Raw genomic sequence first — 25943 nt, forward strand, 5'->3', positions numbered from 1 at the left:
CTAATGTCTGAAAAGTGGCCTTATCTACAGAGGTCTCTCAGCCCATTTGCCCTTTATTATTTTTTAAATCCCTTAATTATGTAACCATACAAAAAATCACAGCAAACTTGAAGGATATTAAACTGAGTAATTTTAATCAGACAAAAGAACCAGTTTATTTTTTGACTGAAATTTTGCATAATAAAGGAGATAAATAAATTATTTTCTATGGCCATAAATACTTGCAGTTTATGAGTTGATTTAAAATTTTCAGCTGTTGAGCATCCAAGCTGCAGTGAATATGCATCAAGACATCACTTAATATCACTTTAAGTAGGTTTTGTGCTTTTTTTCTTTTAAATGTAGGCACAAAATATAAAACCTGATTTAAATTAACCCCCTTACTGGATATTCAATCTAGCACATACATAAAACAGGTAACTTCAAATGCTGCGGTGGATCTAGATTACAATTCAAATTAGGAGCAGAAGCTTTCCATGTCCAAAATGGTCAATCTAATGATCAAATGACAAGAAATTTTGTTGTATTAATTTTTTAAACAATTTATAATACAGCCAAGTTTCTCTATAGCTCATGTTGAACTTCCTACTTGCATTCCTAATACGGGGGACACCAGAACAAAGTAGGGTGAACAAAATACATCCCAGTTGCACTGGTTTCATGCTTGTCCTCAACTGCAAAGCAACACTTTTCTATAAAGATCTTCTGTTCAGTTCATGCTTAATTGTAAACAGCAGGAACACCCTAATATGTTTTTAATTTCAAAATCTCATATACCAACTGTTGTGATATCATCTGTCACTCACCTCAGCCACCTGCTGAGTCTCCACTACCTGCTGAGCCAGCACCTCCATATTGGTTGCCATGGTGAAACAAGACCATTAGAGAACCTGTTTGGAAAGATGCCAGCAACTTCCATCAGGCACAAAAGTTGGGGTTTTTTCTTATTAGTAAAGAAAGTTCTGCTATGACTTTTTGAAAATCTACAATTCTGCTTGATATATCTGTCAAATAAGAGAAGATGCCATTGATGTGTGCATGTGCACACATACATACACACACTCATATATACATATATGGGACATGCATACTGGAACCATGCTGTTCAAACTGCTGAGGTACAGTTATTCTTTTACTTTATTAAGCCTCTAATATACTATTTTCACTCTATTATTTAAGCTGAAAAAAAAGAGATGTTAATTTCATAAATGAGAAAGGACCAATTTCAAAGTCAAGAACTAATGCAGCTTGTGCAATTCACAGATCTCAAAGGTGCTTTCCTCAGCTCAGGCAGGAGAAACCTTACAGTTAAACTGCTTCTACACCACATGCTGAACCAGGGAGCAGCAAGCTAAGAATGCTGTTTTGCACAAAATTTTACCAAGTCATTCCGTCAAACCGCCGTGTTCACCCATATTCTTAAGAGCAATCTTACACAATAAGGGAAATAAACAGTTACATCTAAAATGTATCTTCCATTATTTAAACTATTTCTTTATTATAATATGATACTATTATCACAATGAGAAGAAAATACTACAGAATCATTTTATCCTATTCGGAGTGACTCCACCTTCAACTTTAGGGATTAAAAAAATCCCCAAAACCAAAGTAATCAAAGGCAAAAAAACATGAAAAAACCACTTCCAACATATTTTTAATTATCATTATTTGGGGTGTGTTTCTTCCAAGGTAAATTTAATTAAGATTTCCAATTAATGCATTCAGTTTTTAAGTGTGACTTGCTAATTACAGGGCCAGACTTCAGATTCTGATCCAGGTGTAAGTAACGAAACGGCATTCCTGAATGCTGGCCCATTTGATATTTCATTGGAAACCTCTGCTTGTAATTGCAAAGCAATCATTTAATATAAAATTTAAAAATACAGCAAACAATAGCAACACCCGTAACAGAAAAATGTGTGCATGTCTCCAGCACCAACATGTCCCCCATTCAAATGTAACTTCTACAAAGCTAACATTGTTAAATACATCAAAATAATCATTAAAAGGATTCACTTATATTGTGACAAATGTGAAAATAATTTTGTATATGTCAAGTAAAGATGATTTGTAACAATGCATAATCAAAGTTGAGACATCCCCATGGAAATTTTATTTATGCTAGTTTCTCCTACAGCTTGTCATTATTTTATTCAAGTGTTGCACTTGCATGTTAAGTCTATGAACCATTTCCACCAAACCCAGCTTTATGGATGGTTTCTCAGTCGTTCAGTGATTCCTTTTCAGTGTTTTCTCTTATTTCCTTTTATATTCAGCAAGAAGCACAACAAACATAACGATATGCTCATAACATGCTGTTTTCTCAGTGCTTTATGATGACAGAAGCCCTGCAGATGAGATATTTTGTTCCTAACAGTACTTTTCCAAGACACAAAGAAGTGCTTGCTGTAGAACGGCTCTGACAGATTTGCTGTTGTTGGTGCTATCCACCAAGGCTTTTTGTACTTTCGACCTTCACAAAAGAACCTTAAGATGAGGCTATCTGATCAAATCCAGGTGAAGCACAGAGACCATACACAGCCACGCCAAGTTTCTTAATGGTGTCAACTCCCAGAAGGCAAAATCGGCTTCCTAGCAAAAGCCCCGAGCAACAGTATGGAAGGCAGCAACAACAACAACAAAAGCCCCAAACCAACAGAAGAGGTGAAACTTAAAAACTGCAAAGAGGCACCTGCAGCACCAGGACATTATTTTCAGCGCAACAGGGTGGCAGCCAGCTCAGTATATGCTGTCCAGAACACAGTGTAAAATCATTAAGATTTCCCTAAGCTGCAGTGAAACCTCAAAAGCAAGTCATAAATTCCACTTGAGAGGTTCTAAGGATATGGCCCTACTGACAAAACATGGCAAAAGACCGAATTCAAACTTATTGAAATTTGTTCCTTTGTCTTGATGAAACGAGGTTCTTTGCACTGTGAGCTCGACTCGGCTACACCGAGCGGCCTCCAGCAAGCTGCCATGGGCGAGACGGGCGGGGAGCGGCTCCGACCCTGTCGGCAGCCCGGAGCGCATTGTCCCGGCGGCAGGAAGGCGGCGGCGGCTCGGCACCACCCGGAAACCGCCGACCGAGCACGGACACAGCGCCCAGACAGCGGCAGCGCCTCCGACCCCCGCCGCCGGGGCTGCCGCGCCCCCATTGGCTGCGCCGTGCGCGCCGCCCGCCCCCATTGGCTGCGCCACGCCCCGCCCGCTGCTGAAGAGCCTTCGGCAGCTCCCACCCCGCGCACGGCGGAGCCGCGCCCCCGGCCCGCCCCCAGGCGCGACCAATGACCTCATGACAGGCGCAGCGCTCCTACGCAGAGCGCCCATTGGCCGAGCGGCCCGCTTGTAATGGTGCCGGCACCGCCCCTCGAGCGGAGGTAGAGCCCCCCAGGGATTCACTAAGCGCAAGATGGCGGCGCTGGCCGCCCGCCAGGGCCCAGGCGGGGCTGCTGCCGCCGCCATTAGGCCCCTTCCCCTCCCCTCCGCTATAGCCTTGTGTCAGCCTACAGGAGGCCCAGGCATGGCAGTGGGGAAGCGGCCGGTAAGATGGCGGCGGTCTCAGCCCCGTATGCAAAGTACCCGCCGCCCCCTCCCCTCCGCCCTCCCGGTGGCAAAGGTAAAAGGGTCGGGTTCAAGCCGCCGCCTCCGCCCGCTCAGACTCCATCTTCTGTCTCTCTGTGTGTCCCGCGCTCGTCATCGCCGCGACCATCGCCCTACACCCCCTGGACAGCAGACTTTGCTCACCGCGACCGGACCGGCTCCGACCTCAGCCGGCCCACACTGCAGCCAGCGGCTCCGGCACGGGACTACCCCGCCGATCGACCCAGCACTCCACAATGGTCGTTTCCTCTCCTCTCCTCTCTCTCCAGGAGCCGTATACCAGGCCAGACCACGGCCGGTGCTCGCTTACCAGCCAGATACCGGAGCCGTACAATCCCCCTCCCCTAAACCCACCGTCACCCCACCCCTCCCCTCGCGGGGGTGTCCAGAGTAGGGCCCGCTGCCGCCTCCCCGCGACCCCTCCCTCGTCCTGGCCCCCACGAAACAAACCCACCGGGCCGCTTCTATTTTAAAAAATGTTTTTTTACCTCAGGAATGGATGCCAAAGGTGCAGTGGCGGTGACCCGACCGGGCCCGGGCAGGCCGGTGCCCAGCAGCGGCCCTCCCTCCCCCCGCGGGGGCGGCAAGGGGCTGTGGGGCCCGCGGAGGGGAGGGGGCCGGGGCTGTGTTGGGGTCGGGGGTGTTTTGTTGTGTGTGTCGTGCCCTGTGACAGGTCAGAGTTCGTGACCCCACCACCGCCGCCCCGGAGCGCGTCCCCGCTTCCTCTTCCAGCGCCCGCCCGGCCGCGGCCCCTCCATCCCCCGCGGGGCGGGGCCGGCGGCGGGGAGGGGCTACCGGGCTACCTGGGCCTCACGAGCCCCGCACCGCTCCGGCCGGGCCGGGGAAGTGCCGGAAGGAACCCGGTCTTTGGGGCAGTGAGGGGAAGGTACGCTCGCCGCCTTTGACCCTCTCGCTCGGGAGGCTCCTCAGGAGCCAGAATCCCGAGGTAGTGGGCTGGCGGTGGCTGTTCAGTGCGCCGGTGGTGCTGGTGTTCCAGGTGTGCCTTGGTTCTTGCTGAAGATGCAGTTAAAGGTGGGCTCACAGTTGAGAAGGCTCTCACAAACGCCACCGCCAGACTGTCGAGTTTTCATTTTATTTTGTAAAGTCAATGTCACTGATTAGTACTCTTACGGTAAAACTGGCTGCGAGGTATGTTGTGCCTCCAAATACACAGTGGTAGGCACGAAACAGGTTTGGGTGCACCAGAGAGGTGGTTTAAGATTTTACTACCTTTCAGTGCTCGTCTTCTCACAGGCTATCAGATGTTCACCCCGTGTCATAACTGTAGCTGTTTCCTAACCTACCCTTATCAAAATGTTCTTTATACTTCTAGTAAGTTTCCCTTGAGTCTAATAATTTTGACAGAAGCTAATTTAAGGAGTAGTTAGATGAATAGTAAAACTAAAAGAGGTGGTAACTCCTGAAAGAAAACGTATGGCAGAGATAGCAGCTGAATGCAACAACCACATAAACAAGATGTGCTGTTGACTGAATAGTTACACAGGCGGTACACTGATTTTTTTTGTTAGGTTTTTTTTGAGGGTTGTTTGTTGTTTTTTCTTAGAACTGGCTCTTTGGGGTAAGGGTATGAGAAATTAACTAGATGTATGAACTACAGCCTTATTTTCACAGAACAGGAATTAACAAAGTGTGTGATGTACAGATGTGTTTGCAATACATAAATAAAGGAAAATGTTTCAAAAATGCCTTGGGTGTTCACTACTGTAATGTTAAATACATGAAGAATTTTCAAACTCTCAAAATATGGACATGCACATAGCTTTAGAAGCAGACTTTTTTTTTTAACTTCATAAAATAGTCTATAAAAGAGACTGAATGAAAGGAAAAATGGAAAATGCTAAAGCCAAATATGAATGGCCTCAGTGTTTCCTGATGGGCAATTTGAGGAAAGGTTTAGAAGGCAGGAGCTTTTGTCTCCTCTTTCTTCCTTGTTTCTGCCACCCAGAGAAGGTTTTGCAGAAGTTTTACTCTGAGCTCTGGTGGAGAGCAATCATGCTTGCTGTACAGCTCCACCATGCACGCTCAGGTTGAGGAAAGCCATATTAAGATGGTGACAAATTTCACTGTGGTTTTTGCAATAATTTCAATGAAATGTAGAACTACAGTGTATGCCCTGAACTTATTTAATAAGCAAGATTGTATTAGATAATGCTGAAATTTGCTAAATTTATATACAGAGATGTATAAAGGAACCTTAGTAAAAAGTGCTTTTTGGCCTTACCTATGACTGGAGAGAAATTAATAGAAGATGCCGGAGGTGAAAAAGATCAAAGAGAACTGAGATTACAAGTAAAGGTTAATAACTAGACTGGCAGCAAAGAAAATAATTATATCTATTTACCACACTGTGGTGAGCTGACCATGGATTGCAGCCAGATGATAAGCCAGTCACTCACTTTCCCCTCTTCCTCTGTAGCAGGATGGAGAGAAAATGTCATGAAAAAGCTCATAGGTCAAGATAAAGACAGAGAGATCACTTAACAATTACTGTCATGGGCAAAACAGACTTGGGGAAAATTTATCTAATTTCCAGTTAAAGTAGATGTGGATGGCGAGAAAGCCAAAAATTAAAATACCACCTTCTCTAGCCACCGCTTTCTGCTAAGTGTAGTTTTCACTCCCTCTCCCATCCAGCCCTCGAGGATGGGGGGTTCCAAACGGCACAAATCAGCTCCTGCTTGCCCCTTCTGCTCCTCACGCCTGAGCTCTCCTCACAGAGGGCTCCTCGCCTCATCGCGCAGCTCCTGCCGGGAGCCCGAGCTGCACCCAGGGCTCCTTTCCGCCCCTCGTGGAGCGCGCCCTGCTCCCCTCAGGGCTCCTTTCCGCCCCTCGTGGAGCGCGCCCTGCTCCCCTCAGGGCTCCTTTCCGCCCCTCACGGAGGGCGGCCTGCTCCCCTCAGGGCTCCTTTCCGCCCCTCGTGGAGCGCGCCCTGCTCCCCTCAGGGCTCCTTTCCGCCCCTCGTGGAGCGCGCCCTGCTCCCCTCAGGGCTCCTTTCCGCCCCTCACGGAGGGCGGCCTGCTCCCCTCAGGGCTCCTTTCCGCCCCTCGTGGAGCACGGGGTGGCCCGAGGCCGCCTCTCCTCGGGCCGCAGTTCCTCCCCGGAAAGATTGAACTGCTCGCAGCCTCAGTTGAGAAGGGAGTTTAGTGGTGGTCAGTTCCAAATGCGCCTGCTGGTAACAAGGTCGTTTTAGCTCCTCCCATGCAGTGGGATAGTTGCCTCAGAAGAAATAATGTGCTACGAAGCTGCCATGCAAGAAGAGAAGAGAAGTGAAGGGACCGTGTGGAAATTATTCCCTTCCCAGGAGAACAGACTGAATTCCCGACAGAACAAAGGTGAGATGTGCCTACTTGCAGGGAGGGAAGGAGGCTCTAGGTGTGGAAGGAGAGAACCTCTGTAATGAACGTGTGGGCTTCAAGAGGCCGAAGCTCTCTCTCTTGCCATGGTGGTGGCAGTAAAAGTATATAATGGACTAAGAGGGGGTCAAAACTCAGGGCATGCCAAGTAGTATAAAACAGGATTTGAGGTTATTCATGTGTTTTGAATGTTTGGGATAGACGGTATTGTAGAGCTTGGTTGTTTGGGGGTTTTTTAAATTCTCATTTCAGCTGCTTAAAATTTTCTGGGAACTTTCAAGGTAAATTTTCAGAGCAGAGCCAATACCTAGTATGAAAGAAATCAACAATTACAAGTGACTGACAAGGTTTTAACAGAGCTGTTTGGTCTTGTTAAAGACACATTCGATTTAAATCTCTCTTTTAAGTGTTAGTAGATGATTTTTAAAGTATGAGTCCTCATGCCTTTCACTCGGGTTTGTACATGGCTGGGCAGTGCTGAGGGAAGCTGCTGACCTCCATCAGGTGGGGGGGTTTGCCCTCATTTCTCCATGTTTGTCTCAGTAAAAATGAGTTTGCTGTCTGCTGTAGGTTTTGTAGACTGCAGAAAAATATCACTACATAAAATCATTAAGGTTGGGAAAGACCTCCAAGATTATTACTGACCTCATACCACAGTGCCCTGTAGTGTAGAAACTTTCTTGTCAAAACTTGATCAAAAGTGGTCACAGTGTTACCCAGGCTGAAGAATTACATTGCTTTTAATTCACACAAGTTCATATGTTATGTTCCTAAGTAACTTGTGGAGTTAGACTAGTGTTTTTTCCCGTAGTATTTAAAGGAATACCTTTTCCCCTCACTGAGTATTGTCTCTTTCTTTTACCTTTACAAACAGTGATATTCACCAAACGTGGCTACAGCCAACATAGTTTTTACTGCTTTTGTGTTAAAGTAGCATGCAAACAGGAGAGCCTGGTTGGTATTCATAGCTGCGTGGTAAAAGCAGCAGAGAATCAGCTCAGGAACAGTAGCAGTCCCAGGTCTTGACCAGCAGTGCTTGTGTAAGTGGTATAGGATCTTGTCATAGAGGTTGTATTCTCCATCTCCTAATGACTTGTACTTTGATTAGGAAGAAAAATTTAATAATGGTTTAAAAACCAGGTTTTAACTAGGCATATACCATAAAATAGGTCTAAATATTATTTGCAGATAATAACTAATAACCTTAATGCTTTTCAATAAATAGATAAATAAACAGAAAAACTCTGAAACAACAAATGGGAACAGCTTGAATCTCAGGTATTTGCTGTGACTTACTCTAAATTTTTTTTTATATAATTTGTGAAGACGTGGAGCAAAATTTTTGTTTTGAAGGAGTAATCCTAGCTATAAATTAGTAAGAAGAAGCTGTGTAAGTAAATTTCAAGTAGTAAACTGAGTATATACCTCTATTTTAAGAGGTTAGCATATTATAAGAGGTGATTACTGGGTTAACTCTGAAAATTTCTGTCTCTGGTGTTTAGCTTTGCTCAAATTCAGTTAAAAGTAGGATTGAAATTGTGAGGACATTTTCATTTTTTGCTCTTTCTTTATGCTGCATTGAGACCATTTGTATCTGTAACTGAAACCAAGATGAAGTAAAGTAGGTGGGCTTTACAGAAGATAAATGCAGTGTGACTGAAACACATCATCATACCAATTAGATCTAAATCCTGTTTCTACCAGAAGGCCTCCAGTACCATCTTCTGATTTAATGCTCTTCCTTAGTTTGTCAGAGAACTGTTTAATAGGCAAGTGTCTGTTAACAGTAACTAGAACTGCAAAGCTGGAATTAAAGAAAGTAAAAACTGTGTAAAGGAAAAGCCTGTAGAACTGCAGTTATGTTTTGCTCTTTTATTTTTCTACATTACTTAAACTAAAGTTTAATAGCACTGTATCCTATTTTTTACAACAAAATATTTTCATGTATTCATTTCCTGCTTCTAACTGAAAGCTTCATACAACAGTCACTAAAATGTCAGCACCCAAATCTTCCTAATACTGTCGTTCTGTAGTGCAGTTTTGTTTTGTTTCAGACCATGGCTAGAGATCTTGCTCTGTATTCAATGTTGTCTTATTTTTCTTGTCAGTGCAAAATGTTTTCAAGGGGGGGGTAAACATTTACAGTGTATTGGTAGCAAGGCCATGGCTCGTACATGAAACAAAGAGTTAACATTGCTGTTCATCCATTAACTAAAGAATACAAAAGTTCTATTTTTCTCATTCTTGGTTTCTGTTGGCACATGATAATATATTCTTAATGGAATGGTTAGACTCAGGAGTATCAAAAACCCAAAAACAATGACATTTTCATTTAGTGGTAGGTGTGTATTTTTTAAGCTTGTTTATCCAGGTGATAAACTGATCTACCTTACCATTTGGATATATATTATAGACCTTTAAAAATATGGACAATTCTAAAAGAGTTTGTTAGGATCAAAAATTCAGATATCCATTAAGTTTCTTGAAGAAAGGGAAAAATGAAAGTAATAAAAATTCCCACCAATATAATCTAATGTAAGTAAATTCTTGAACGTGGGTTTTTTTTATACAGAGATATATTTTAATCATAGATGTCATTCTATTCCTCAGTTAAATATTATGACATTATGACTGAGGACAAAACCATTGTATTGCAATGATTAGAACATCACTTCTCAACTTTCTTTATAAAAACCCCCACCAAAAACACTAAAAAGCCCCACCCCAACAAAAAAACATCCCAAACCAAACAAACCTCCCCCCCCCCCCCCCCCAGCAACTCCAGAGATCTATATCCTCAGCTGGTGTAAAGCACCACAGCATCTTTGAAGTCCTACAGACACAGCTGGCTGCTGAGAATCCAGCCCTGGAGATTGTAGTGCATGGCAGCAGTCTGACATAAGACAGGTGTAGCCACAGGAGATCCACACGACTCCAGCAGAACAGGTTCAGACAAGTGCATTTCAGCCCACCCAGCATATTTCAAATGCTGTGCTGGCTATATGGATTAAACTTTTGATGACATTTTTCATAACAAGAACAGCAGAAACAACAGGAATTTTGAAAATAAAGATACAGTATTTAAATAGATGATAAAAATCTTAACACTACTAGGGAGACAACTGTCTGTAGGTTTATAATAAATTAAAAATAACCTTTGGGTTTGAGTCTGAAATATTTAGAGAGAAGTGATATAATTCAGCATCTGGATCTGTAGAGCTACTGGAGTGCATTTCAAAGTACTGCAGTTATATGAAACTAAAACTTTAACATAAATTATACAGTGATTTGTGTAAAATTATAAATGGATAGTAGGTAATTATGTTGGATCATAGTCAGTGAAGTGTTGGTAGACCAGGTAAATTGAATGTATTGTTCATTCATTTTCTGTGGAAGCAATTTAGCATATGCAGGGCATAATTTCATGCTGGCACCTGTTAACGGATGGGTAATACATCAGGCCACAGAACTCCTTAGAAACATGAAGAAAATGAAGCTGTAGTTCAATAAAAATGATAAAGTGCTTTAAATGATCATTTGTTGTTTACTACATTGTTTCTCATGTCATGGTAGACATCAAAACCAATCCAATGAAATACAATAGTGCTTTAGAGTAAGTAAAACTGAGCCTGTTACTTACTGTAGTCAATATTTCCATGTATTTTCTGGTCTTGATGTAGGCTTAGTTTATTGTGGGATCAGAAGAGCAGCTTATAGTACAGGCTGAATTTGCACAGACATAAAGATCACCATAAATAATCTCTATCTTGAAATTTTCATTTGCAACAATGTGGATGTAAGAAGAATGAAGAAAAAGAGCAAGCTGGAAACAGTTCCAGTGAATCCAGTGTGTGTGGCCAGTGGGCCTGAAATACACTGTTCAGTTTTGTAAGTCAGAAGAGGGTTGCTGGAAATGTATAGAAATCTGAGAATTTATTCCAAGTTCATTGAGTGAAAGCTGCTATAATATGGATGCTTCTTCCATGGCTTCAATCCACCTAAAAAGTAGAGGAAAGAAAAATGGTACATGTAAAATTTTTTTTCATTTTAAGAAAATAAGTATTTTAAGAACATAAAGCCTGAAGAACACTGTATTTTCCACCCCAGCTCTATAGTTCTATAGAATCTATAGTTCTGTGATTAAAGCAGGGAGATGAGTACTGGGACTCTTGCTTTCTAGTGCAATCTTGACCAGTAATTTATTGTAAAATCTCAAAGATAGTACAAGTGCTTTCTTAGAATAGGAAAGATGAATCTGGTGATGTATGATTTAAAGCAACAAAACCTCCTATAAACACTCATTTCCTTTTCTGTGTTTCTTGGGGTGCTGGCATTTTTATTACAAATTCTGTGAGTATCTTATTATGTGAAAGCAGTAACATTAGAATGGGAAGTCAAAAAAATTATTTGTTGATGAGAAAACTAAGAAATGAGTAAATTGAACATATAAATTAGAAGTTTCTATACACTAATCACCTTTGACAGACTTCTAGCTATGACTCTTGAGGCTCAGTCTCTTCTTTACATACAGAAGGGAGCAAATTCTCCTTCCTGAAGGAACTGAAAAGCACCAGCTAGATTTTCAATGTCAATCAGGCCAGTCACGTGCAATCTGGCTTAATCAAAATTCTGAAAGTTGTTTGTTTCATCTGTTACGAAGGCATTCTGAAGTGAAGGAGGGGAAAATCCCTACATAAGTGCACTGGCTAATGTGGAAGTGTATCCCCATACCTGTGTGCTGAATTGTTATCCTCTGCTCGGAAGCTATAAAAGAGAGTCTGTTTGTGGTAGAGATGAAAAACTGTATCCATACTTCCTTCCTCCTTTTCTGGGGCAATGGTGAAACCCAACAAAGGCAAACTTTCTGTAGCAACTTTGTCCTGAAAGCATAAAAGTGATCTAGTTAATACTCAGCCTCCTTGGCTGTAAGGAAGAACTTACAGGCCAACACAGCTGGCATTATTCTCACTTCTGCAGACTGCCTCCTGTCTTTCCCTGTCAGTGCTAGTAGGACAAGCACGTCCTATTTACACTTGCCAAACTACAAGATTCTCCTCCCCACTAGGAATGGATCATTGTACTCTCTATCTACAAAAATACCTGGCAGTTACTAAGTGCACTAGAGAACACCAAAGGATCTTGAAATCTTTAGGTGTAAATATGTATGTTAAGGGTCACTGTGGTTGACAATTTATAACAGCATGAATAGTAAGAAATCAAATAATGAAGGGCAGCATGTGAGGGCTGCCAAGGTCCAGCTAGAACTGTGGCTGAGCCAGTGTGTTAGGGCCAGGTCTCAGAAGCAGGTAGTTGTAAGAACTACCATTTATACTTTTCCCATTTACTGGTCTCCTGCCTGTAGGGAGTAAAGAAGGGGTCTCAGATAGAAAACTATTTCAAGTCAGATTGCACAGTACCTCGTTTGCTATGTAGGTGTAGAGGACTTTGCCTTTGATAACAAACCAGCGTTTCTTCCAGTGTCTTTTGCCTCCCTTACATCTGCTGAGGTAACCACTGATGGTAGCTCCCTCTCCTGAGGCTGCCACCTGGAGCAGGATAGGAGAAATTATTTTTAGATATTTTTAACAGTAAAGGCTTTTCCCCTCCTGATTATGCATGTTTGCATTGCACCAACCACTAAGTGAAACCATAAAAGTATTGATACAGAAAAAATATAAGCATGGTATTATGGTTCTTTTTATCTGTTTGAATATTTATAGTTAAACTTACTTCTCAGTAACTCTAATGGTAAATATGCAGTTGAGTTATTATTGAGGTCAATAAGTTTACAGTTGTGTTCTGAAAAGCCAAACTTGTCCCTTTTCCCACATCTGGTGTTTTTTGGTGCTTTTTGTATTTTAAAAGTACATGCTTCCAGAAGTGAATTACAGTTTTGTGGCTGAAAACTTTTGAGATGTGGATATATTTAGGGCCGTGCTATGGTTTTACATTAATTTAGGTTAATCACTTGATAATGACTTGGTTTTATTTTTAAAATAATATTTCTGAGAAGACTTGCTCCTCTCATAGAAATATTTCGAGGTCTAAGTGCTTAATGTTCTTAAAAATCCAGATTTTGAGTAGATGGAGCTATACACATGCACACATGCAATGCAGTGTACATCATTAGTTACAGGAGTAAACTGTAATAGTATTGAATTTAGAAACAAAGGGCAGAGAGTCAAAATCAGCTTTTGTAACACTGATAGAAGACACGACTGAGAATTAATATAGCAGTGTTTTTCAGCAGAACAGAAATGTTCCAGGACCAGGAGTAATGCTATTGAGTGATAGTTCATGTTAATAAAGATGTGCTGCTTCCCTGTGGATAGAAAGGTGATGGGGTTTTTTTTCCTTATGGGGTTGAAATTCTGCCTGCTAGCTCTTTTAGTACTCAATTTGTGTGTTTTTATTACATGCTTGTATCTTTGGCACAGTTTCACAAACAAACCTCAAGAAATTCCAGTGTCTCGACTGTAAAATGAGTTCAGCAAGATTTTTGCACCCTGGTCTCTTTAATACAATGATAAATGCCTGCAGGAAATGGGAGTACCTTACTGTGCTCAAGTTCAATGGGCAGCTTAGCTACCTAGAATCAATCATCAACATGATTGGCACCTTGTTCCTGGAAAGAAAACTAATATAATTGGAGAAATCATGGCCCCATTAAAATCGGTGGGAATTTTGTTTACATTGGTAGAATCAAGATTTTACCCATTTGATTTGAAATAGTTTTGTTTGAGCTGGAGGGGAAGTGCCTGATTAAACATGTGTGCTCTTGAATTGATTGCCAAGGACTATTCACTAAGTAAGTCTGTTTCCTAAGGCAGTGTTATTTTATTTCTCTTGAAATCAAAGTAAGATTCCGGAAGTAAGAGTCTTGTTAAGAAAGGTAACTGATGAACAGTATATCATGCTCTGTGGATCTGCCCTCTTGTTCTATCTAGTGCCTTAAAAGCACTTTAGTTTTTTCAAGACTTCCTAGGCTGATGAGCAAATTAAAGTACCGTACTCTGAGTTTCTCAGTGGGCTCAAGACACTTCTGTGATATCTTTAGAGCTCAGAGTATTTTTGTATTTTAACACTACTGTGAAAAACAAAAAAAAATAATTGCATGATGAAAGTAAACCAAGGCACGTGCTGAGCCCACTGCACACAGTATAAATTAAAAACAGAGCTGCTGAAATGTGAGTACACAGTTTTCTATAGTTCCTTGCCTTTCTCAGGCAGCTTGGTCCTACCTCCATGAGAGCTGAAGGGATTCTCTTCTGTTTCTTAAAAGAGGAATAATGAATATTGTGGAATACAGAGGAGAAGGCACTGCTTGAACACCTGGATGAAGTTGGAGGGAAGCTCACACTTAGTGGCCGCTCTGCAAGATGAAGAAAATTCAGATAGAGAAGGGGGAAATAGATAAGTTGGTACATATCAGGCTAGGGGAGACACATGACACACTAATACAAATAACTAAGGAAAATGCAATACACAGCTTTTATTTTAGTCTTTCTTTCAAATCACCCCTCTAAGTCTGATGAGTGGATTCCATAGCACCCTTAGTAAATGGTAGTAACCTAAAGTTTCTTGAAAAGGCCTGCAGAAAGAAAGCTGACAAAGCACAAAACACAGCTTGTTCTTATTCAAAATGAGCGTTAAGCAAATGGCTTTGACATCTTTCTCCTCTATGTTCTGTAACACCTTTGCAGGATAGATTCACTAATGCAACTTTCTTTCTGTATGAACCATTCATTCTCTTTGAATTGTGCGTGGGAGACTGTTATTCTGTTTCTGAAAATTTCCATTAAGCCCACGTCTGAGTTCATATCTTCATGATTTCACTTCTGGCAACACATTATTTGTTAGCTCTTAGTAAAGCACAGCATTAGTTTAGCACAAAGCTGAGTTACTCCTTCTGGACACACAGTGGCTTGGGGATGCTTTTCTGGCTGCTGTGACAACATCAGTTTATGTGTTTTCTTGGCTAGTGTGAATTCCCTTGATCCTGATGGAAAAACTAAATTTCGTCTGTCCACACCTTTTTTTTTCTTGGCAATATAATAAACTTACTTTTAGAGACTGTCTGCCTGAGTAGTTGTGCAAGAAAATGATTTCCTGTTCACTTTCTGTTCACACATTTGTAACCCCTCTCCCCCTTTTGTCTTTGATTTGGATGTGTACTTAAATTCAGAAGAGAGACTTATATAGTAGGATAATAATACAAAATTCTAGATAGGCAGTAGCTCTTCTGCTTTGAATTCACGTTTTCATCTGTAACTAGATTAACTTGCCCTGTAGAAAAGTTTTAGTGACTCTGCATTTAGCCTCAGTATTTATTTTTGTTAAAGCTACAACATGGATGAGGACAGTGAAGAACCATAAAGACATTGTTTTATTTTAATGGATAATTAATTAGAAATGACAGGGAAGAGTTATCACCTATAATTACATCACAGAATAAAATAGTTGAGTTAGAAAGAACCTACAACAATCTAGTCCAACTGCTTCACCAATTAAGGGTTGCCCAAACATTAAAACATGCTATTAAGGATATTGTTTAAATGTCTCTTAAAAACTGAGAGGCATGGGGTATAGACCACCTCGCTAGAAAGCTTATTCCAATGTTTGTCCACCCTCTTGGAAAAGCAATGTTTCCTCATGTCAAGTCAGAATCTTCCCTGCTGAAGTGCTGAACCTTTCTCATGTTTCTTGTCTCTGGATCAGAGGGAGAAGAGATCAGCACCACTGTTTCCATGTCCCCTCCTCAGGAAACTGCAGAGAGCAATGAGGTCACCTCTCAGTCTCCTTATCTTCAAAGGAGATAAGCTCAGAGTCCTCAGCTGCTCCTTGTAGGACACAGTTTTTATCATTATTCTGGTTTATCAGAAGGCCAGGGGAGCTCTCAGAGAACCTGGCTCATAATCATAGAATCCCAGAATGGTTTGAGTTGGAAGAGACCTTAAACCTCATCTTGTTCCATCCCCCTGCCATAGGCGGGACACCTTTCACTAGAGTAGGTGGCTCCAAGCCCCATCCAACCTGGCCTGGAACACTTCCAGGGATGGGGCAGCTGCAGCTTCTCTGGGAAATGAGGCTCCCATGCCAGGGCCTCATCACCCTCTGAGCAAAGAATTTCTTCTGTATATCTAACCTAAGTTTTCCTTCTTTCAGTTTGAAAAAACAGTTCGCTAAACTTGATTTTATGGCTCGGTAAGCAGTTTTAGCTGCCATACAGCCTGGCCCTCCTGGAACCTCAATACACAGGCCTCAGGCTTGAAATGAGGAATACTATTTAACAAAACACAATATAGTAGGCAGGTTCTAAAGCCTCCCCATTATACAAGCAGGAAATCGATTTGTCAGTTGTGCCAAGAGTGAAGGAATCTTACCTCTTTTCTTAAGTTCTGCATAGCAGCTATCACAGACTTTGGCTGCTTGATCTTTGAGGTACTTCATGGGGTACTTGTTTCTTGAACAATTTCGACATACAATCTGTTCCAGCAAGAAGAGATGCCCATAAATATAATTTAAATTTATAGATATGCATATACAAAACAAATCCCCTGAGCTGGCTGGGAGAGGACGTTGGATAGTGGACCACACATGACTCTCTCCTAAATCTGTGGCAGTCAGGAAAAGCCTGCTGATTGAAATGTGATTGCTGTAGGTTTACACTGTTGTAAGCCAAGCAGAATTGGTCACTGTATTTGGCTGCACACCACTGCTGTGTCCTTCTCCCCAGAAATTTACACCTTCCCTATCAATGAATCATAGAAAGACCACTTTAATACTACTGCAGTTTTTGTAGCTTTGTTAGTACCCTTGTTTTCTTAAACAAGCTTGCATGCTCCTCCAAACCTTGTGTAGGTACAGACTGATTTTCTCTGGGGAATTAGAAAAAAAGATTAAGTTAAATGCTTTTTTATCCTGTCAAAAATCTCTGGTAGTTTTATTAATTTTTTTTTTAAAAAATCAGTTTAAAAGACATCCGTGGTTTAAAACAGGACTGCAAGTTTATGTATACAAGTAAATCTCTAGAGTAAGAGGTTAAGGGACAAAACCAAGAAAGCTTATAGATCGCCTGAACTTTAGGGCCAAAGGCAGCAGCTCTTCAATGGAGTACAAAGGAAACTTTCCCTTCAGTCACTGATCAAACAATGCTCTACTGCTGAGTTTCTTCACTTTCCTTGGAAGATAATTTTACCAGCTGTTATTAGGGACAGGACATGGAGTAGTTGTGCTACTGCTCTGGTCCAGAACAGAGCCTGTATTTTTAGTGTATTGCTTCATTGTCTCTAGAGCTAGCTGTGTGTCAGATATAAATAACAGCTGCACTCAACAATTACCCTGTCAGCCTTTAACTACTAGCCTTTGGGAGCTAATTTGACCTTAAGGCAAGGTTACTGTTATGCCTTCTAACGACATTAGAAACCTAAGTGCTCACTGGTTCTGTGAGAAGTCAAATTCTGTTCTTGATGTTGCTACAAATTTTCAGGTTACAGCAGTGCCAGCCCATGTCCTAGAGGTGTGAATGAAATCCCCCTGAGAAGCTTGCACAGCTCTTACCTTCCCACAGGCATGGCAATGATGTCGCCTCAAAGTGAGGGTAAAGTCACAGCCACAGTTCATGCACATCATGACATGGGACACAGGCACCAGCATAGGAGGCCTCTCACCCAAGGGTATTCCAAGCCTTTCCCTTAGCTTAAAATGAAAGAATAAATGAAGAAGCATCCACACTTCCAAAGTTCACTGTCAGCCCTGTTCCACCAGTTCCATTACATACAATTCTCTCATTTCAGTCTACCTTCACCTGCTAAGATCCCCAATTTTTCTCATTCCTAATGCATTTATCTAAGTGACACACAGCTGCTTCAGCATTGAAAGCTAGTACACACTGGTGTTAAAGCCAGAGCACAAAAAGTAAAAATCCACAGAAATCTATTTTGGGTCAGGCTCTGACACTCTAGCACATCAGACCAGTATCTGACTAATTGCACATGAAAATTGCAGGCAGGAACATGAGTTAAAAGCATATTATTAGCAGCTTTTGAAATAATATCCATAAAAAGCTCTACAACCTTCAATCGAAAAAGCACCTGAGTTCTTTGTCATTACACCTTGGGACGGTTGTGTGATAAGGGAACAGAGAATAAAGAAAACAGTAAAACCAAAGTGAATTTACTCCACTCCAGATGTGATCCATGCTTTCTGGTTGATCTCAGTATATGTAAGCAGCTTTAGAAAATGTTATCTGCTGTTCCTAGTTCTTGGAATGCACCACATGGCAGTGATGTTCAGGTGCCTTTGCTCCAAGCCCAGGGAGCCACGACCAGTGTGGAACTGAATGCAATCTAATAAGCCGTGCTGAGCCGTGCTACTTCAGGTTCAGCACCAAAGTATTATGGGTACCTCACTGTCAGTTCACAACAGCTCAGCATTTGGCACAAGCAGGACAATCTTTTTTGCTTTTGCAGGATTGTTTCCTATGTGGAAATTAGACTTCTGCAGACACATAGGATCTAAACACAGACAAATCAAATTCCTCTAAATTTCTCCACGTGTACATTCAAGCTTACACCAGAAGCAGAGCTGCAAAAGAAATTTTTTTTTCATTTCTTGAAAAAGGATTTGGTTTAGATTACTAAGCTGATTAATTTCTAATTTTTTTCTGTTAAATATTTGAAAGTAGATTAGATACAGGCCAGAAAAAAATCCTGTTTTGTTTTTGAGTTAATTTTTTACTTTCTGAGGTCTTCAAAACTTGATGTATAGAATGGTTGAGTCTGGAAAGGAACTCTGAAGGTCACCTGGTCCAACCACTCTGCTCAGGCTGAGCCACATAGCAGCAGTTGGCAAGAACTGTGTCCAGGTGTCTTCTGAACCTCTCCAAGGATGGTGACTCCACAACCTCCTCAGGCAACCCTGGGTGCTAGTGTTCGGTCACCCTCAGAGTGAAAAAGTATTTGCTGCTGTTTGAAGGAATCTCCTGTGTTTCAGTTTGTGGCCACTGACTCTAGTCCTGTCACTGGACACCACTGAGAAGAGCCTGGCTCCTTCTTCTTTGTACCCTCCAGGTATTCGTACAATAGATCCTCCCTGAGCCTTCTCTTTTTCTGGCTGAACAGTGCCAGCTTTCTCAGCCTTTCCTCCTATCTGAGGTGCTCCAGTCCCTTATCAACTTTGCTGCCCTTTGTTGGACTCTTTCCAAGGTTTCCATGTATCATACTGAGGAGACCAGCATTGGACACAGCACTCCAGGTGTGGCCTCACCAGCACTCTTTCTTATTTAGTAAAACTGGGGTTCTACATACTCTAAAATAGCATTTTTACTTTTTATCAGATGTTTTTGCCTCCTTAACTGGGAGTAGTATAACTGAAAATAATGAGATAATAATATACATAATTGCACTGGTACAATTTCAATATGGCTGGTGGGGTTTGCACGGGTAGTGACTTTATTGTGTATATGATATTAGTGTAACTAATGGGCAGCTTGGGGTTTTTTTTAATCTATGAAGTTTGTAGCTATTTTTAATTAACCCAAAATAGCTACTAGTTTGTCCTTTAGGACAAAACAATCTTCCTCCAGAAGAACTAAGCAAAGGCCACAGAGTATGGAGTGTGATTAACATTTCAGAGGTAGCCCATGAGCTGTGATGAGTTTCATCGTTCAAGCTTGGCATACTTGTTTAAATGAAAATAGAGTATCTGGCTACTAGGAACTCTGCATTGTATAACCTTCCTCCTTTCTCTCTCTTTCTCTCCCTTCCCTTTTCAAGCATTGAAAGATTTGGCCTCCTTTTACCTCCACGCTGCTGTGGAAAGTCGAAGTCTTGTGAGCTTTGTAGTCATCTGGGATGTGTTTGCTGATGCAGCTGTACCAGTCATCCCTTTCTGAGCAAGAGCTGGGGAATGAAATACAGCAGAGCAATTAATGCCATGTGCAGCAGGGACTGAAACAAGCTGATCAGAGGAGAAAAGTTTCACTTCATGAATGTTTGCTTTTCCCCTCTACTACACTGAACTGATAATTATCTGACCAGGAACAAAATTGACTGCTGGATGTATTCAGAGTGATGATTAGTGTAGCTCCATGCTTAGGACTGTGACTGAGAAGGAACTAAATGTCCAGAAAAAATTTCAAAGTAGTCTCTGGCTTTGCTATAAGCTGCTCAATCCTAGATCACACAGGACAATATGAAGTGTCTCTTTTTGTCCTGTCTGCCCTATCTTTCAGGCACTCTTTCAGTGCATAGAGCGTTGGCAGATATGGGTTGCTCAAAGTAAGTGTGTTTATGCTCATCTCTACAGTGGGATGCTTAGATGAATTGCATGTTGGGAAATGCAGAAGTGTGTCGCCCACGATAGAGATGTGAATGATTCGTTTTTCCTTTAGCTTCTTCACAGACAACCTCCAGTCTCCTGGAACAGAAGAAGCCAGGACAGCAATTTGTGAAGGAAGCTGGGCGTTCCCTGGAGTTGCAGTTATGCGTGGAGGCCAGTAATTCTCCAGAGTGGCCCCTAGGTGCCCCCTGTGCACAAGGCAAACCAGCGAGCACTTTGCACTTCCCTGCCAGTCCAGCTATCCCCAAAAGCAGCAGGGTGCCTGTTATTTCACAGATGCATTTGCTCTGTTACACCCATGAGGTATCCTGCCTATTTTAGCTGTTTTTTCTGCTGTGACTTCAAACTGTGCACTTCCTGTTCATCTGAAACTCTGCACAGCTCTAGCGGTTTCTAGCCTCAGTCACAGGAGGGAATGCAAGTCAGTGTGGTCTCCCCTCTCCAGATCATACCAGCCACTCACATTAAAGCTACCCACTAGACTTTGTTGTAAAAACTAGCAGTGGCATCATTGCCAGCTGCTGTTCAGCTGTGATTTCCTCACACTGTCCTCATGAAGACCACCAAACAAGAAGACATCTGAGAACAATTTGTGTTTTGTGGTCTTAAAAAAATAAGAGTACAAAAAGAGAGGAAATGCCAGATTTTCTTGATGGTCTTTGACTTGGCATCCCTCTGCAATGTGAGCATAAGCCCTTGTCTGAAAAACATCAGCCTGTGCAAAATTCAACAAGCCTGGAGCAGAAACTCTGAGCTAGTGTATGTACTGCAAATTGGCTAACCTCTGGAAGCCAAGGAGCTATGTGACAGGAGGTCCTCCCTGTCAAGAGCCACACTACTAGTCATAGAATCCCAGAATGGTTTGGGTTGAAAGGGACCTTAAAAATCATCTCATTCCAGCCCACTGCCATAGGCAGGGACACCTTTCACTAAACCAGGTTGCTCAGAGCTCTATTCAGCCTAGTCACTCCTTATAACTACCAAAGTTACCACGTGTCTAATTATGCTTTCTAAGAAATCTGAAGATGTCTGTATCTTCCAGACAAATCATGTCCACTGCCTAGAAAACACTAAGGCCTGACTTTCCTGATTGAAACATTTCTCCTGCTAATTCTTTCATGGCAATTCTCTGCACTTGAGAATTAAGATGTGATTAAAAATCACAAAGGAAATCATGGCCCATATAGTGATGGAAATTAAAGCCACTTTAGGGAAGACAGGTAAGAAGGACAACATGCTGTCGAAAGTCTCATATCTAACTGGCCCCTTTAGCCTCTTCTCCACTCAATTAAAGATCTCTAGGAAGTAATTGCAGGTTATTAGTGACTAAATGTGGGAATAACACCTGTCTGCTGATGACTAAGATCAATTATGTCAATTTTCGTAGGCTTGTTCTTAATTAGCTATTTGACTGGTTGCATGAAGGCTCAGAGGAATTTCTGCTGAACTCTGAGAACCTCAGCCCTTGATTCACTATTGCCACATTTGGTCCTTGTGGGATTTTTGGGATGCATCTTCTGTGCTATCAGTTATTCATGTTGGTTGATATATTCATCATTAAGCAGAAAAAGGGGGTCAAGTTGTCACTGCATTTCACTAGACAGCAGGGGACCTTCACAGAACATAGAAATTGGACCAGGTTAGGATTTTGTCACAGTGCTACCACTATCACTCTAAATTAGCCTTTTAGGAGGTAATATTGACTGTGTTCTTCTAGTATGTTCTCTGGTATTTTATATAAGCACCACAGAGTTATCCCTATGCGCAAGACTAATATTTTTGAAATGCAAATAAAGATATAAGAGCATAAGAGCCTTCTCCATAAAGGTGCTGTGCTCCCTGCAAAAACCAATAACATGGCTCTTCAGGTCAACAAGCCATTTTCAGCAGGAAATGGAAAGACTTTACAGTGCCATCTGCTCATATAGCTATGCTGACTTCTGAGCTTTGGTCATCCTTAGCCCACTGCCTTTAGTTCCTGGCACTCATGCTGTATTTCCTCAGTGCATTCACCTTGTCTCATACAAGTATAAAGGCTTTGAGGTTTGCCTTGTGATTGTTAACAACTGGCCTTTAGTGCAGGCTTGCAGCACCTCAGTGTGAGCAGTAAAATACACAGTATTTAGGGACACTTGAAGCCTTTTCTGCACTTTTCTGTCTTTGGTGCTTCTCTTGGTGAGTGTAACAGGCCAAGGATGTTGTGCAGTGGAGTTAGGAGGGCACGCTGGCTTGCTGGCTCACTGGTATCTCATCAGCTCTGTCAGCCAGTACAAAAAGGAGGAGGAGGAACTGTTCTTGGGTGACTTATGGCAGATTGGTCACTGAATGAGCAACACAAGGAAAGGGAAGGGGCTCTATCCAGTCTCTGTCTGTCTGTTATCAGAAGGGTAACCTTAGTCTCAGGCCCTGGTTCTATCTACTACCAAATAAACACAGCTCACAGTGGCCTCACATACTTTGTTTATGCTAATTAAGCATGGACTTGATATGAGTACAAAAGGCAAAGAAACATCCTAATAATGCAAGCAGTGCATCCCAAGCTGCTCACTAGGGATGACAACTTCAGTTGCCCTAGGGAAAGGGGACGTGCAGCAGAATTTCCCCTCTACAATAGAGGAGGACTGTACACATCCTGCTTTTATAACTGGCAGGTAATTCAGAATTACTGTGAGTATATTTTGAGGATTGTGATGAGCGTGCAGGTCTAAGAAAATCTCAGATATGGTTATGGTTATAAAAGGAAATGGACCAAAACGCTTTGACAGGTAGCTGAGCATTCCTCACAGATGCTAAGTGCTCTGGGAAGGATGAGAGCTCCAAATTCTGATTCTGAATAAGAAAGTGCCATCCCTGTCTTTCTCTTGCACTGTGTAACTTAGGAAGTCAGCTGTGTTTCCAGGCATTCTGTTGCACACTGTAGTTGCAGACTGATGGTGGGAAAGTCAGTACTTAAAAGCATTGAAGACCTTGCTATTTGGAAGACTTAATTTTAATACCACTGCTAGTGTACTATGTCTTTTGTAATAAACTACATGTGGAAAACAAGCCACCTACCTTTCTGCTATAGCTGTAGGTAAATCAGTGGGATAGTTTTGGGATAGAAGCATGAAAAGTACAGTACATTGCTATCTTCTGATCAGAAACTGATCTACAATCTCTTTTTGGCACTAGCTTGGGATGCTAGAACAGAGATCTTGACTCTCAGTTGCTATAAATACTAGTCATACACAAACTCATTAGTGAAATTCCTTTTATTAGAAAAACCTATAAGGTTGCCAGTAAGGTTTAATTTTAACTTTGTCACTTAAGCACTATTAAATGCTTTTATATCTGTGGTATGGTATTACCTAATTACTATTTTCTCCAGCAGTTTTACAGCCCTAGAGGTGTGAGGAAACAAGGGAACTTATGAAAGGGAGATAACAGACTCCTAGTGTCACAGGGAAAGAATGTGAAAGATAATGGAAAGCACCCAGGCTGCTTCTTTCCTTTCTCTTTAAGATGTTATTAAGAGCCAACTTCTAGTCTTTAGGGAGTACATTAATTGAATTAGTTACAGTTTATAAGCCTTGCATTTATAATGAATGTTGATTGTGTAATCAAGTACTCAGCCATTGTCACCAATAGCAGACTGAAAAAAGCTAGTTAAAAAAGAATGAGACACCATTTCAGTCTTGGGTATTGGTTGGACTAATCTAGAGGTACAGCTCTAGAATGTAACACCCTTTGCCATGGACATTTGGGAACAGTACCTTGCTGACAGGGTCAGGCAATGTTCATCATATTCAATCTTCAGGATGTTTTGGGCTTTCTCTATCACTGGGCGACTGACCTAGGAACAAATACCATGAGCATGAGTGTGGACATGAGTTAAACTGTCTATAATCGGTACACCATACGTGTCTCAATGCATATGATCTTTGATATCCCAACCATCTATTTCATATTTCAATACAAAGAGATGGGCATTAGGGTTTTTTTGTATTGCTGTTGTAATGAGAAATGATCTCTATTTCAATATGATGGTGTGCTGAAGGAAAAAAAAAATCACTTAATCCAGCCTATAAGGATAAAGTATCTATGAGGGTTTAATTTTAATATGACAAGCTTAGGAGATGTTTAGTCTGACAAGCATCAGAGTATTTTGGTCTTTGCTTGTAATGAATAGAAATCACATTTTTTCTGACATGCAGGCATTATACAGTGAAGTACTCCAGTTCAGTGAATGCCTGTCTGCAGCGAGGCTCTTTAAGAGCAAAAAAAAAAAAAAGCCAACTTAAAAGCTACAGCTTAGCTAAAATCTTTTCCCTACCATGGAGTATATTAGTAGCCTGCTAATAGCAACAGCCAGTGAGGAGAAACATAGCTTCATAGTTTCATTTTTTATTAACAAGCATCATTACACTAGTGATTCAGTGTTTCAAATGTACTTCAGTAAGTACTTGCTCCACAACTCCTTTTCGCTTAACAGCAGAATATTTTGGCAATTCCTAGGAATTTCTGTGATCCCTGAGTTAGTTTTAAACTCTCAGGTCCCTGAGGTGATCAGCACCCCCACCTTTTCACAACACCTTAACCTTCCTATGTCATTCCACTGAAATTAATGATTAGTTATTCTCATCTTGTATGTTTTCTAGATCATCAGACTCCTGCCTTGTCACTTCAAATCCTCTTTCACATAAATTCAACTTGGATTATTAGCTATAGAACAGTTATGAAGGTCCAATAGAACTCTTTGGTCCACTATCTCCTGTTCCACAGGTGCTGGTCCCAATGAGTACGTAGGGAAAGAGTGTAAGGACAGATTAATTGTGTTTGCAATTTATAAATTTATTGAAGAAGAAACTGGTTTTGTATCACTGCATGAAATTACTCCCAATACACCTTTCCCTCATAAAGTTGGCTAATTGCTTTTTGAACCATTAATGCCTTTGATGAAAACAGTTAAAAGGCACATGAAAACCAGGCTTGTGTAAATTTTGAGTAGCAGGAGTTTTAAACCAGGCAGACTAAGCCCTAGTGAATACATTGAAGGGAACAATAGTGCATTGGCTGGAGACAAAATGGTATAATATATCTTTTCTGTTTCCTGTTTCATGATCAGAGGGTAACTTATTTTGGCTTTATTACTTATGCAGCCTGAATAAGGCTGCCATACTAAGTCACAGACTTAGAGACAATATTTTTGTTTGTTTTATACCATTTTTCCTTCTGTCTCCTGTAAGAGACAAGGGAATACTCTGAGAACAGGTCTATCCCCTCTTTCCCCTTGCTGGATATGAGACATAAACCAGCCAAGCACCAGCAGCTCACTATAAAACTTTAATTCAAGCTTTTAATACAGATGAAGCATTACCTTCATGCCTGACACAGCCAAGGTGTTTTTCAGTCGGTATTTGCCATCCTTCTGGGGATATGTGTACAGCAGAACATCATTCATCTATATGAAAAGAAAGACAAAATCAATAATTTGCAATATGGTTTGCAGGCCTGCCTGCCCATTCTCCTGGGGGGGATACACAGAACAAGCTGTAACTTGATGAACTGCTGGGACTGTTACTAAAGACAGGCCTAAGCAACACAGCTTGGATCAAAACATGCATTTCCACAAAACTCCAGGGA

General features: G+C 41.6%; 2 protein-coding genes across 8 annotated transcripts in view; both read right to left on the reverse strand.

The window, feature by feature from the left end:
* NR2C2 (nuclear receptor subfamily 2 group C member 2) overlaps positions 1-4269 on the reverse strand; it is a 38283-nt gene extending 34014 nt beyond the window's left edge. For 3 of the 6 annotated variants that reach the window (XM_069027394.1, XM_069027397.1, XM_069027398.1), the window contains exons 1-2: positions 4095-4173; positions 807-890 (exon numbers count right to left, since the gene is read on the reverse strand). In XM_069027394.1, the coding sequence (XP_068883495.1) occupies positions 807-866 (60 nt within the window). In that variant the 5' untranslated portion in view covers positions 867-890; positions 4095-4173. Of the gene's footprint in view, positions 1-806; positions 891-3750; positions 3913-4094 lie in introns of those variants that run through there. The other 3 variants (XM_069027395.1, XM_069027399.1, XM_069027400.1) reach the window with 3 other exon arrangements.
* A 5484-nt stretch (positions 4270-9753) lies between these two features.
* The window catches only part of FGD5 (FYVE, RhoGEF and PH domain containing 5), a 95386-nt gene continuing 79196 nt past the window's right edge, over positions 9754-25943 (reverse strand). For both annotated transcript variants that reach the window (XM_069027981.1, XM_069027980.1), the window contains exons 13-21: positions 25678-25761; positions 24074-24153; positions 19783-19882; positions 17541-17678; positions 16364-16466; positions 14222-14352; positions 12398-12526; positions 11712-11860; positions 9754-10978 (exon numbers count right to left, since the gene is read on the reverse strand). In XM_069027981.1, the coding sequence (XP_068884082.1) occupies positions 10942-10978; positions 11712-11860; positions 12398-12526; positions 14222-14352; positions 16364-16466; positions 17541-17678; positions 19783-19882; positions 24074-24153; positions 25678-25761 (951 nt within the window). In that variant the 3' untranslated portion in view covers positions 9754-10941. The remainder of the gene's footprint in view (positions 10979-11711; positions 11861-12397; positions 12527-14221; positions 14353-16363; positions 16467-17540; positions 17679-19782; positions 19883-24073; positions 24154-25677; positions 25762-25943) is intronic.

This window comes from Aphelocoma coerulescens, chromosome 12 (genome assembly GCF_041296385.1).
Source record: "Aphelocoma coerulescens isolate FSJ_1873_10779 chromosome 12, UR_Acoe_1.0, whole genome shotgun sequence".
Taxonomy (NCBI): Eukaryota; Metazoa; Chordata; class Aves; order Passeriformes; family Corvidae; genus Aphelocoma; species Aphelocoma coerulescens.